Genomic DNA, 14,675 nt, shown 5'->3' with positions numbered 1-14,675 from the left:
GTCCTGTATGGTTTTCAAGAGAATTTTATACTCTTCTTCCTTCAAAATAATGGCAAGTTTAGGTAATGATGATGGAGGTGGGGGATGATTACACACCCTCCTCTCCAAAGTAGACCACAAAGGCTCAGTACTTTTGAGATCTGATGAGTGGTGGCAGGGGGGATGTGATAATTCATCCTTGTGCTCACAAAACCAGTTCTCTATGATGCAAGCTGTGTGAACAGGGGGCCTGCCATTTTGGAACACAGCATCGCCATTGAGGAATGAACATTGTATCATGGGATGGACCTGTTCAGCCAAAATGGTCACATAATCATTGGCAGTAATGCAACCTTGCAGAGTAATCATGGAGTCCAGGGAATACTATGATATGGCTGCCCAAATAATCACCAAACCCCTACTTATTTCACTCATGGGACATAAACTTGGCCAGAAGTTTGAAACAGTGCGAAACAAGGATCATCCGACCAGATGACATTCTTCCATTGCTCTGTAATTCAGGTTTTATGGTTTTGGCACCGTGTTTATCTGTTATGGGTATTTGCATCACTGATGAGTGGTTTTGGAATTCCAGTTTGCTGTGCAATTTCTTGCGTATGGAGCTCCCTTCAGGTTGTTTTGGTTCTGACAGGATTCACGAGTGTGACATCCAGTTCAGCAGTGACTTGTGCAGCTGTTGTCCTCTTACTTTTTGTCACTATCCTCTTCAATAACCATCCACCACAGTCTGTCAGCACACACATTATTTCGCGTTGTGACTTAGCAGATGTTCCCGCTTTCCCAGTATGCAGTATAACTTTTGGTACAGTACCTCTTGAGGCAACAAACACTTCAGCTACCTTTGTTATGGAAGCACCCATGATATGAGCACCAACAATTTGCATGTTTGTATTCACTTAGGTCCAACATAATGCACTCACGACTACACAGAACACTTTTCTGACCACATGTGACACTTGCAATGTGTTGAGGACATTGCATTTCTCGTAGTGTTTCCATATGTTTGTCTGACCTCAGTATATCTCTTTCCATCCTGGCCCATGCGATCATGCGGGTTCAGTTTTAAATTGGTTGTGGCTCAACTACATCATTTTTCTGTGTCACTCTGGACTGCAACAGTTGTGTGAGTTCCCAGCTTCCATATGGCAGCTGCCTTGTGTAATATTGTGACTGTCATAGTGCAACAGGTCATTTTAAACTTCAATGAGAAGACAAAGCTTTGTGTTGCCAAGATAAATACAATTTGTTTTCCCATATTTGGTTATTTTAAGGCAATTCCTGCATTATTCTAGACTGAGAATGTTTCTTATAACATATGTAAGGTGTCTAAGTAAACACATGCATGACATGCTAATTTGATTTTGTATGTGTGTTTATTTTGATTAGCATGATCATGTTAGCAATTTCTTGAACAAACTATCACCATGAGGATTGTTTCAGTATTTTTGCCTGATTCTGCATGTGGAAATTGCTACACATATCAGATAAAGGTGTAAGAAATTTGTTCTCAGGGTGTAAAAGCTTTGCATTGTGATCATGTGTTGTAATGCAATAGGGTGTTGTAATTTCCCCTTTCCTTATTAACCACTACTCTGAGTTTTCTAAGTAATCTTTAATTGTGTAGTATGCATTACAGCTGAAGTACGTTTTTTGATAGAAAATGCAATTTTGAGGTTTTTTGTTTGTTTTTCCGTGGTAAATACCAGGTGGTTATAATTAAACTTTCCCTATTTAACACGTTATAAGATGGAAACTAATTACTGTACAAGTACCGAACTTAATAGCATTAATGTCCAGTGCACGATTTCCATGCATCACAGCACCATTGTTTAGTTCAACTATGGCCACCAGGTGCTCTGATCAGTCATCGTGATTCATACTCGCACACACCTGACCAGTTGCATTGCACTTGTTGACATGTCAACATGAGCTTGGACAAAAGGAGTAGAGCACTATTGGTGAAACTCTATTATCAAAATGAGAGTAATGCTGAAGCTGCACTTTGAGAATATCGCTGGCTGAAAGGATTACAGAAGGGTCATCTTTCTCCATGTACCATGTGCACAGCATGATGAAGAAGTTCGAATCAACAAGAGGATTGGACGTTGTTCCGGGAAGAGGCTGACGACTGGTTGCACCACAGGTGGCTGATGAAATCGCTGTTGCTATGGCGGACAATGCTGCATGCAATTTCCGATCATCAGGCAGTTCACGTGGTGTGTCATGACAGTTGAATATCCTGCGGTCCAATGTACACGAGGTGCTTCGAACCATTCTCAAACGCTATCCATACAAGATCCGTGTCATACAGCAGCTTGCACCACAGGACACACGACAACATGTTGACTTCACCCTCCACTTTCTCGCAAGGACTGAAGTTGATGAGGGCTGGCCCTGGACCATCCTATGGACAGGCGAACGTAATTTTTCTTTGATGGGTGAGGTGAACACATGGAATTGCTGCGTGTGGGGATTTTCACCTCCAGTCACTGTGCATGAAGTTCCTCTGTATGATGAACGTGTCACTGTATGGTGTGGCTTCACAGCTAGGTCCATCATTGGCCCATTCTTTTTTTGAATAGGTTGGCACTCAAGGACCAAAGACATGCAGTGTGACTGGCCATCATTACTGCAATATGCTTTGCCAGCATGTCGTACCCACCCTACAGGAGAGAGACGCATTGAACTCAACAGTTTCCATGCAAGATGGGGCCTCAACGCATGTTGCTTGTGAAGTTCACCTGCTTCTCCAAAACACATTTGGAAGTGATCAAAATATCAGTTGATCGTTTCAAAATGCTTGGCTGGCACGATCACTTGATCTCACTCCCGGTGGTTTCTGGTTGTGGGGCTACCTGAAGGACAGGGGTTACCAGGGGAACATTCATACATGTGCTGATATGAAGGTAGCATACCTATGGATATGCTTCATTCTGCTGTTCAGAATGCAACCCTGCACTTTCAGACTCTTCTGGACACTAATGGGTGCTATATTGAACCCCTTTTGTAGCAGTAATGGTACCAGTATGTAATGGTATGATGTACCATAGCAGCACATTAAAAGCATTTCAGTTGATTCTGCATTATTTCTCTTCTCCATGCCCGTGAAAATTATGCTACCAAGTTTGGTACTTCTATGGCAATTAGTTTCTGTGTTATAATATGTTAAATAGGGAAAGCTTAATTTTACCCACCCAGTACAAATGCAAACTAGCTCTTGGACCATGAATCAGTACGGTGTGTAACTAAATTCCCTTTACAGACTTCAATGACAAGTTCCTTACACAAAAAAAGGAAAACCTGTCTTGTAAACATGGGCTGTAAAATGAATACCTTAAGAGCTATGACCACTTATTCATCTACTTTCCATATTTTGGGAGGAGGTAGTATGGACCAAAACAAGGAAAAAAGTTCATTAAACATTGACTCTAAAATGAATACTTCACACACTTTAAGAACTATGAGCAGTTGCTCATCATCATTACTGTGAAACGCACATCTTCTATTGAATAAGTGCTCATAGGCATTTTTTCTTATTGTGGTGTAAGGAACTCTGTCCTCAAAGCTACACTCTGTATAGAATTATTAGTTTGACGCTTGGCTATGTTTTCCCTGATATGCACAAAAGGGTTACATGAAAGAGAAACTTCTTATTGATTATTTTGCAGAAGGTAAAACAGTAACTGGGAAAGACTAACTACACAAGTGTTCCTGATCAGCTGGAAGAAAAATGATAGAGATGAGTCCTGTATTGTGAAAGAAAAGAATGCCCTTTCATGAGAATGAATCACAAACCCAGAAGGGTGCCACAGTATCAAAACTGAGAGATCTGAAGTAAAAATTTTTGAAATGTCCGTACTGTTAACCACAGTTGGCACTTATATCTGAATGATCAGAAATTTGTGGTTGGAGAAGGTTTAGAGGTCGTGGAATTTGGATACCTTGCAGAATCACTTTTCATGTTGGGAGCTCCTCACTGGAGAAATACTGGAAATAGTGGATTGGGTGAAGAAGGGCCATTCTTTTTACAGTTGTTCATTACCAGGCTCAGAAAATTTCATTATGCCCTCATGCATAAAGGCTTTCGAAGCACAGAAGCTGCATTGGAGTTGTTGTTGTTGTTGCTGTTGTTGTTGTTGTTGTAGTTGTAGTCTTCAGTCCTGAGACTGGTTTGATGCAGCTCTCCATGCTACTCTATCCTGTGCAAGTTTCATCATCTCCCAGTACCTACTGCAGCCTACAGTTAGTTGGAGTTAGACATATGAATTAGAAATGATATGTTTTAGGTGGAAACAACCATGTTTTGTCCACCTGGCAGAACAAAAAAATGAACATGGGTACTAAGTTACTAGTAATGTCTGAATTGCAACTTGTCCTCTCTTAAGTCTCAAGTCTTTAGGGATGTAAAAAAAAAGGACAGTGAGAATTTTAAACTGCATTTATACTGTACATCAGTTCTCTATTGTTGCTTGGTTGTAAAATGGCAGGGTTCTTTATAAAATGAGACTTCGTTCCTAATCCAGTGCCATACCATAGATTGTCAGTGCTGTGTATACACCAGCATGTTCTGCAGTCAATTTTCTCATGAAGATGAAACCATGTGTCCAACCCTACACGTTTGTGAGAACTGTTTTAGTAATAATTGTGTTGGAAGTCATGACTGTCAGGCACATGTGGGGGGAAATGTAGCTAAAGACGTTATAGTCACAAGATATTTACCATACTCTGAAGCTACAAAAATACAGATGACTAAAATTATGTTTAACAGGAAGGATTGCTCACTGTAGAGTTAAAAAGTGAATCCAGCATTCTTTTTCTTGCAACTGCATTTGCAGTGGTTAACTTGTAATAAAATCAAATCAAATGCAGTACTTTGTGTAGGTGGCATTGGATAGCTTTTAGATATTTAAGAAACATCACTGCATACTTAAACAATAACTACACCCATGTAATTATACAGTGAAATTTCGTCAAAGTCAGATGTCTAGTTGCAGATAAGTATATTTCACAAACAGCATGTTGACACCTACAGCACACATAGAAAAGTTAAGAAATTTGGCTGCTGCCATTGCATCTCCTCCATCCCCATTATCGAAAAATGTGTAAGGAAGAGCTAAAGTACTTTAAGGACTAGTGTGAAGACATCAGATTGTGTTTCACTGGTCTTGCGTGGAAAAATAGGTGAAAATAAAAGTACAAATGACTTTTGCTTGGGGAATCAGTATGATCCTTTTACAAATGCTAAAAATGCTCACTGTCACAGGATCCTACCCCAAAAAAAGATATGGAGGAAAACAAAATAAAATCTCACTACTACATGTGCTCCTGTTTTGCTAAGGAATGTAAATGGGATGAAGGAACAGGTGAAAGAACTCATTCTTGTAACACAAGGTGCACCCTTGTGCTTGTGTTTACAAGAAAATATGTTTTAAATTATTTTACATGTGTCTGTAATGACTTTATGCAGTCCGCACAGAGACGACTACCATAACGGAAATAATACCACGCCTCAGCTCTCCCCTCACCACCAACTTAATAGTTGTGACTGTGTTGATGCAAGTGCATCACAAGGGTGGATATTCCCCATATCTGTACTCTCATGAATAAATAAACCATGAAGCTCTCACAAAACTAACTGTACAGATCTCCTGCCCATTCCTCCTATGTGTGAATTTTAATGCACTAAAATGCTGACATCCTCCAAGTCAGAGCATGGAGTGTTAGATCCCATTACCTGGTGTGTTGGTTACAAAATTTAAAAAGAGAAGTAGATGTGTTGAGGTTCGATACAATGAGATATTTCCAGAGGCAGATGAAGACTCTGACCATAATCTGTTGTATATAAGTTACAGATCAAAACTGAAGAAACTGGGAAAGGTAGGAAATTAAGGAGAGAGGACCTGGATAAATTGAAAGAACCAGAAGTTGTTAAAAATTTAAAAGGGGGCATAAGACAACAGTTGACAGAAAGTGGAGAAAGGTATACAACAGAAGATAAACAGGTATCTTTGAGAGATGAAATAGTGAAGGCAGTAAAGGTTCAAACAATATTGAATTTATCTGATGAAAGGCTTTGAGAGATGAAATAGTGAAGGCAGTAAAGGTTCAAACAATATTGGATTTATCTGATGAAAGGAGAAAATATAAAGTGGGCAGAAGGGCATACATACATCTGAAAACTGAGAATATTATAAAGGACAAAATGCCAAAGTAGGAATGGCTAGAGAAGAAATACAAAGCAGACGTAGTATCCATGACTACGGGAAATATAGGTGTGACCAAAGGAAAAATAGAGAGAGGTTTGGTGGAAACAGAAGAATCATGATTATTAAGGGATCAAATGGCCAGCTAGTACTAAATAAAGAGTGGAAGCCTGGAAGGTGAAAGGAGGAAGAAGTACACAATAGGATACCTATACAAGGGAAACAAATTTGAAGACAGTATTACAAGAAGGGAAAAAGAGTAAATAAAGATTATTTGCAGGATGTGTACTGCTAAAAGAATTTGACAGTACACTCAAAGATGTAAGTTGAAATGAGGTCCATGAGATAAATGCCATTCCCTTGGAATTATTTAAATTGTTGGAAGAGTTAGCCATGACAAAACTTTCCCACGTGGTATGCCAGATATGAGACAAATGAAATACCTGTACTTCAAGAAGACTAAGAATTCCAGTCCAAAAAAAGGCAGATAGTGACAGGTGCAAATATTACTGAACTATCAGTTTAATAAGACTTGATAGCTAAATAATGACACTAATTATTTACTGAAAAATCTGACCTGAGGCAAAATCAGTCTGGGTTCCAGAGAAAGATAGGTTTAAGAAGGCAAATATGTGTTCATACCATTTGTAGATTTTCCAAAAATTTTTGAAAACCTTATCTTGAATATTTTCTTTGAAATTCAGAAGGTACCAAGGGCAAAACAAGGGAAGGTAAAGGATATCTACAAAATGTGCAGAAACCAGTCTGCAGTTACATGAATCAGGCATGAAAAGGAAGCTGTATTTGAGAAGGGAGTGTGACTGTGTCATAGGCTGTCCTAATAGTAGGTTACACTAGGTACGCAGAAATGGAGAGACTTGCCCAGAATAGACTAGTGTGAAAACTTGCATCAGAATGAAGACCACAACAACAATAATATGCTTTTGGGCTCTGCTGCCACCTGCCCTAGGTGCTGAGATATTGGGAGCCTGTTGAGCCTATCAGCAGATATGTCTTTTGAACATGGAACTGACTGTGTAGTACTAGTAGAGGATATTATCACCAGCATCTTGTTACCCATGTTTATTTGTTGTAGATGTGTACAGTATATCCCACTGATGATGGGCTGTATGCCAGATTACTGGTCTGTAAAATAAATGCTTTTGAATTTCAGCTCAGGGTGTACAACAAAATGTCCTCTGTCAAAATAATCAACACAGTTCAGAAGCCAGTCAGTTCCATTTTCAGTCAGGAACAGGTCTCTGGCTCTGTGAACTTTGAAGTGCACATCAACTGCTATTGAGACTTCCAGTTGAGTTGGATACAGTGCCATTGTGTTATTAAGGAGAACAAGATGAGACTGTGGCAGGAATTCCAAACTTCATAAATTATTCCACAAAGTATTCATTTGGTGTGAAGACCATCATGAGAGATTCATGGAGGGGTGTAAAGTGCTTGGTAATGCTATATAGGAAAATGTATTATTCAAACCAGCAAGAGAGACATTACCCCAACCATGACAGAATAGTTCACTCAAATTACTGCCTGTACCAACCGGGATCTAGGTTTTTGCCTTCATAGCATAACTGCTATAAGGAGCAGTTGACACATAAGTTCAGCCAGTAATGAAATTGCTAGCTCATGACAGAATCCGCAACAACATGTTTGAAGTGTGCCCATCAGTGCAATAGGTGTTAATAGACTGATATCCACAATAAGGAGCCCCATTCAGTGCTCATTATGGGTGGAAGATTTTTCTTTTCAACTTTTACATTTTTAACATTTTTATTAGTTCATTTTCTTGTCTGTTTATTCATCCCGTGCAATTTCTTCAGCAGACTTCAAACTTACTTCCTGATGAGGTAGAGACTTGCAATTTTAAACATAGCTCAGAACTGGATGAGAATGCAATGTGCAATATAAACTTTTTTTTGTCTACCTGATCCATGTAGCTCCCATAGAAGTTGGGGTGGGACTAGAGGTGAAAAGGGTTGGTAAGGCCCAACACCTCGGCTGCCGTGGAGGACTGGGATGTGACGCAAGTAGTATCAGAACGCATTCCAGGTGATATGCATAGAACTCAATGACACCCACTAGCTGGACTTCTACATCTGTGAATGCTAATATCACCTCTGCAGCACTGGTCTCACAGTGCCACACCAACCTTGCTGGCCAGTTAGCACCCATGGCCACCATATAAAACAAGCCCCACCATGGCTCCCCCTTCAGTTCTGTATTCACTGTGCCCTTGTATTGTTCTTATTACACACAATTGATTTGGTCTGATATTTTGCTACATTGTTGGTTTTTGCTCTTGGGTTATATATTTGTACTTTGTTATCGTGCCATGTTGTTTCCATTGTCTGTGTTCCTCTTCTTGTTGTCCTACTGTTCACATTTGGCTAACCACTGTTGACAGCGCATGACTGGTCATCCAGTCTCTCTTATAATCTCTTCAAAATGTTTAGTCTAACACATTTTAAATCAGGCTAAAAAGTATAAAATAATTTCTCTTAACCCCCATACAGATTCCTAACCCCAGATGCCCATAATCCTGAAAATTAGTGAGAACTTTTAAAGGGTGTGAAAATACTTGTAAGATTTATAATGAAAAAAGTGGGATGCATGCTATACATAACTGATGCATGAATAGTTCACCTCATAACTATTTATATGTTGTATGCGCCCAACATTTTTCATTATAAATCTTACAATTACACATTAATGTGACCACTGCCTATGTTTGATTAAATGTGCAATAAACATTCACAGATGGTAGGCAGCAGCACTTGCAGTGGAGGGTATACGAGGTGTGTTCAAAAAGTAAGGCACTTTATATTTTTGTGAAAAATATTTATTTATTCATCGATATTCATGCTGTCCCCTTCAAAGTAATCCCCCTCAGATACAATACACTTGTGTCAATGCTTCTTGCAATCTTCGAAGCACTTCTCTTAAGGACTTTTTGGTACAGCATTGAGTACTTCCTGCGATGCAGTTTTTATTTCCTCAATCGTTGAGAATCTTCATCCTTTCATAGGTGTCTCTCGGGGGACCAAATCCGGTGAATATGGTGGCTGAGGCTTGATTGTCGTGTCTTTTTTGACCAAAAAATCTCTCACAAGCAACAGTGAATGAACAGGTGCATTGTCATGATGCAAAAACCTTGAATTGTTTTCCACAATTCTGGACATTTTTTGCATATTGCTTCTTGCAGACGGCACGTAACTTCAAGGTAATATGCCTTATTGACCATATGACCTTGAGGCAAAAATTCATGATGCACTATACCACGGTAACTGGAAAAAAAAACCAACAGTGAGCAAAACTTTGATATTTGATCGAACTTGGCATGCTTTTTTCGGTCTTGGCTCTCCAGGATTCATACATTGGGCTTTGGTTTTCACATAATAACCATAAACCCATGTTTCGTCACCAGTTATGGCCCTTTTGAGCAAATCAGAATCATCATTGACATCATTCAAGCTAGCCAGGCTCTGCAAGCATAATCGCTCAAAGCATGCCCAATTTTAAAATATGTCATTGACAAGATATGTGCAGAAGACCAAACTCATCTATGCAGTTTTATAGAACCTTTGTAATGTCTCAATTTTATTGTGGTTACATGGTGTGTGGATTTAATTGGTCATCCAATCTGATAGTCCTTGATGTAGTTCACCATGAGAGAATTAGGTTGGAGTCTTAGGTGTTGGTGATCTATCCTGTTCCCACCCTTTAACAGAGGCTAGTAAGTCTAGTAAGCTGCTACTTTATGTCAAGCAGCATGCCCTCATGATGTAGCAATTATATGTGTATTATATCATCTTTGTATGTCAGGCACATGCTCATCATAAAGTTGCTTGACTGTTTAGGGCGCATTATCTTAATGACTGCTTACGAGCAAAGAGGCCTACTGTAGTCTATGTGAAGAGCTTTCCTTAATCTACTCACCATTAAGATGACACACACAGTTTCAGACAGGCACAATGAAAAGGCTGTTACATTTAGTTTTTGGTCAAAGCCTTCTTCAGAAACATAAAACACACACACACACACACACACACACACACACGATGGGCATCTCCAGCAGCTTGGACCAGAATACCATTCCAGTCCAAGCTGCCCAAGATAAGAGTGGTGTGTGTGTGTGTGTGTGTGTGTGTGTGTGTGTGTGTGTGTGTGTGTGTGTGTGTGTGTTTCCTGAAGAAGGCTTTGGCATGGGTGCGTGAGAGAGAGAGAGAGAGAGAGAGAGAGAGAGAGAGAGAGAGAGAGAGAGAGATTCTAACCTGGAGATTAATCTTATAGAATTGGATGTGGCAGATATTTCATCCAGCCTTGATGTATTACATCAAGGCTGGATGAAATATCCACCTTGGCTTCTTGACAAGTACAAAGTTGTTAGAAATTTAACTTAAAAATAGAGTTTGCAATGTTATGTTTTAAAGAATCTTTTGAGGATGTTTTAAAGAACCACTGCAGTTTGCACTGGTGAACCTGAGTAGACTACTGAGTAATTTTCTCTGGCTGTATATTCAGGATTTGCCTGACAAACAAATTCATGGTGTAAAACTATACAATCCTGAAAGCACTATGACAGATGGGGCATGGTGGAAGGAAGAACCTTCTCATTTGCTCATATTGTTTCATTGCCTTCCAAATAATCAGTAGATACACCCAAGAGAGAAATTATTCCAAGGATTCATGAGTTCCTTCTCCTGGTGTAGGAATGGGTGATGTACTTAGGGAAATGAGTAAGCTGAGTTAGTATCAAGCGGACATGTTGGAGGGACGTTACAGTAAAATGTGTCATTCCCTGGAACCTTTTGAAACAGGAGGAATGGGCTTATGGGAGTAGCATAGGTGTCTGCAAAAGGAGAGGGAGGAACAAAAGGGGGCTGTTGCCCCCTCCTGGAATCTGTGTAGAGGCTTTTTATTTATTATGGAATCTGCATAGAGGCTTACTATTCATTACAGAACTCTCCCAAATTTCTAGCAATGATTGTCTCAGTGCCACTGATCAGCAGGTTAACATTGCTTGGTGTGACAGTAAACACTGTGACTTCAACAATGACTATGTATCTGGGGATTTTTTGAGAAATTATTCTGAGTCCTTGACGCAGTGGCAGTTTCAGCAGTATTTTGCTGTCAAGATGGATGTGAACCTTCACTGAACATTATCTAATGAAATCCAAATTGCTGCTATAATAGTTTGGTGGTTTTTATTGCTATGGATACATTTTGGCTAGATAGCCATCCCCAGACCATCTGCAAAATTTGCACCACATTTTTATTTTAGTTTATTATAATGTTGGTTATTGTATTCTCAGATACACAAATTTTGCACTTAGTCCATATATCATCAGTGGTCGGTGTCATACAGTGTAACAATTACACTTGGGATGGGTTACCTATTATGTTTGGGGGTATTGGCGTGGTACCTGTGGACCAATTGAAACAGTTTGCTGCATTCAGTTGGAAGGAAACCATAGTTATACTCACATGAAGTATAACATTTTGTATTCATGTAATGATTTCTAACATCGAATATGAACATTTGATTACTCATATCCACATCTGTAGACTGTATGATCACACTTACTATGTTTAAGGTTATTGTTTGAAAATGTACATAATGCTCCAAAACTAGTCATTACAGAGAAATGACTATTGTCACAACTGTGATGGCTATGGAAGAAAATAAAAAAAAAACTTATGGTTCATCATGAGTGTCTACTGCATAATTTGCCTTTGTAACACAACAGAAAAGCCTGGGCTTTTAATTAATTTTATTTTGTAAATCCAGTTTCTCATACTCTCACTTTTTTGCAACTTTAATTAGGTCTTCTTGGCTGTTTACTTTAATTATCCTTGCTTTGGTGATTAGTCAGTATATGACTATGGCCATATGGGCAAGAATCAACACTGCAAATCCAAAAGTCCAACATTCGTTCCTCTGTTGGCTCGTTTTGTGTCACATATGCAAAATTCCAAGTTTCATGATAGTACTTGTTTCAGGGAACAGGTGGAAGAAGCGAAACAACGACATCAGAGTAAGAAATATAAACGTTACATGATGATAGGCTTGGCAACAATTGGTGGTGGTACACTACTTGGATTGAGTGGCGGTCTTGCAGCACCACTTATTGGAGCAGGTGTTGGAACAATTCTTGGGGGTGCAAGTGCGGCAGCCATTGGGTCAGCAGCAGGGGCAGCTGTCATTGGGTCTCTTTTTGGACTAGCAGGAGCAGGACTTACAGGTAATAATAAATCTCTAAAGTAATAAAAATGGAAAAGATGTGAAGTTTTAAATGCTATACTGAAATAAAAAATAGAATATAGACATTGTTTTTGTACCTACTGAAAGAAAGAAATTGGTTGTACTATAGTGAAAATGTGAAATGGTTCATATTGGTGTATTTGATGTCTGCCTAAAAATAATTTATGAGGAGGGCAAACTATGGCTAGAATTTCACAAATTACCACGGGAATACATAGGTACTAAATGGCAGTTGGGGCATTGAGTCATTTGTTATGTAAATGCAAGAATTAATTCATTGGACCCTCTGTATGGAAATGGTTCTGGACTGAAGACACAGATGGAAGGGGAAACTGCCTGTCTCAGTAAGACGTGTGAAGTTAGGAAAGAGGAATAAAGTAATATTTGTAGAAACACTCTTAATAGATAAATGAATATCTAGAGCTTATCTCCAAATAATAAATTAGAGCGTATGAAATTGTTTTGTATCTACAGGAGCAGATATTTATTGAGCCACAGTGAAAATAAGTGGACTGTACAATGAGACTACTGTGGCAGTAAATATGAACCAGTAAATAGAGTCCAATGAGATTAACAAAGTTTATATAACCCCTAGAGAATCCAGAACATCTGAGGAATTGGATAAATGGCAATAGTCGAGGAATCGGATAAATGGCAATAGTCATATAAAACTATGTGCGAGACACTAGAAAGGAAATAATGGTAATCACAAGACTACCCTGTATTAATCTGTGAGACGAAATGTAATATGATTTTCTGCTGTATCCTCTGCAGGCCTCTTCATCTCCAAATAACTACTGCAACCTACATCCTTCAACATCTGTGTACTATATTCATCTTTGGGTCTCCCTCTACAGTTTTTGCTGCCCCACTTCTCTCCAGTACTAAATTTGTGATCCCTCGATGTCTCAGAATGTGTCCTGTCAACTGATCCTTTCTTCTAGTCTGGTTGTGCCACAATTTTCTTTTCTCCTCAATTCTGTTCATTTCCTTTTCATTATTACATGATCCACCTGTCTAATATTCATCATCCTTCTGTACCACCACATTTCAGAAGCTTTTATTCTCTTCTTGTGTAAACTGTTTATCATCCCTGTTTTACTTACATACATGACTACACTCCATACAAGTACTTTCAGAAAAGACTTCCTAACACTTCTTCAGAAATACTTTTCTTGCCATTGCAAGTCTGCATTTTATATCCTATCTACTTTGGCCATAATCAATTATTTTTCTGTCCAAATAGCAAAACTCACGTACTACTTTGTCTCATTTCTAAATCTAATCCCCTCGGCATCACCTGATTTGATTTGACCATGCTCCATTCCATTCCATTCAGCTCACCTTCCAAGTCCTTTGCTGTCTCTGACAGAATTACTATGTCAGTGGCAAACCTCAAAGCTTTTATTGATTCTCTCTCAACTTTATTTTGTACTCCAAAGTATTCTTTGGTTTTTACTCCCTTTTGTATGCTTCATTTACTGCATTTTTATATTTTCTCCTGTCATCAGTTAAATTCAATATTTCCTGTGTTATCTAACAATTTCTGCTAGGCCTGTTTGATCCTCTGCTGCCTTCACTATATCGTCTCTCAAAACTCTCCATTCATCTTCTACTATATTCCGTTTCCCTGTTCTTGTCTGTTGTTGCCTAATTCTGCCACTGAAACTTTCAACAACCTTTGGTTCTTTCAACTTATCCAGGTCCCATCTCCATAATTTTTTACCTTTTAGCAATTTCTTCAATTTTAATCAACAGTTCGTAACCAATACTTAGTGGTCAGAGTCCACATCTTCCCAGGGAAATGTCTTACAATTTAAAATTAGGTTATGAAATCTGTGTCTTACCATTATATAATCAATCTGAAATGTTCCAGTGTCCCCAGGTCTATTCCACGTATACAACCATCTTTCATGATTCTTAAACAAAGTGTAAGTGATGATTAAATTAGGCTCATGTAACATTCTACCAGGTGACTTCCTCTTTCATTCCATACCCCCAGTCCAGATTCATCTACTGCTTTTCCTTCTCTTCCTCTTCCTACTAACGAATTCCAGTCTCCCTTTACTACTAAATTTTTGTGTCCCCTAACTATCTGAATGATTTCTTTTTTCTCATCATACATTTCTTCAGTCTGCTAATTATCTGCAGAGCTAGTTTGCATATGAACTTGTACTACTGTGGTGAGTGTAGGC

The 14,675-nt window shown here is 38.9% G+C and overlaps 1 protein-coding gene across 2 annotated transcripts in view; it reads left to right on the top strand.

Moving 5' to 3' along the window:
• The window catches only part of LOC126469524 (transmembrane and coiled-coil domain-containing protein 4-like), a 124,555-nt gene that overhangs the window by 37,163 nt on the left and 72,717 nt on the right, over positions 1 to 14,675 (top strand). For both annotated transcript variants that reach the window (XM_050096643.1, XM_050096644.1), the window contains one exon: positions 12,219 to 12,460. In XM_050096643.1, the coding sequence (XP_049952600.1) occupies positions 12,219 to 12,460 (242 nt within the window). The remainder of the gene's footprint in view (positions 1 to 12,218; positions 12,461 to 14,675) is intronic.

This window comes from Schistocerca serialis, chromosome 3, assembly GCF_023864345.2.
Source record: "Schistocerca serialis cubense isolate TAMUIC-IGC-003099 chromosome 3, iqSchSeri2.2, whole genome shotgun sequence".
Taxonomy (NCBI): Eukaryota; Metazoa; Arthropoda; class Insecta; order Orthoptera; family Acrididae; genus Schistocerca; species Schistocerca serialis.
Note: the sequence above shows the minus strand (reverse complement) of the source record. Positions and strands in the feature narration are given on the sequence as shown.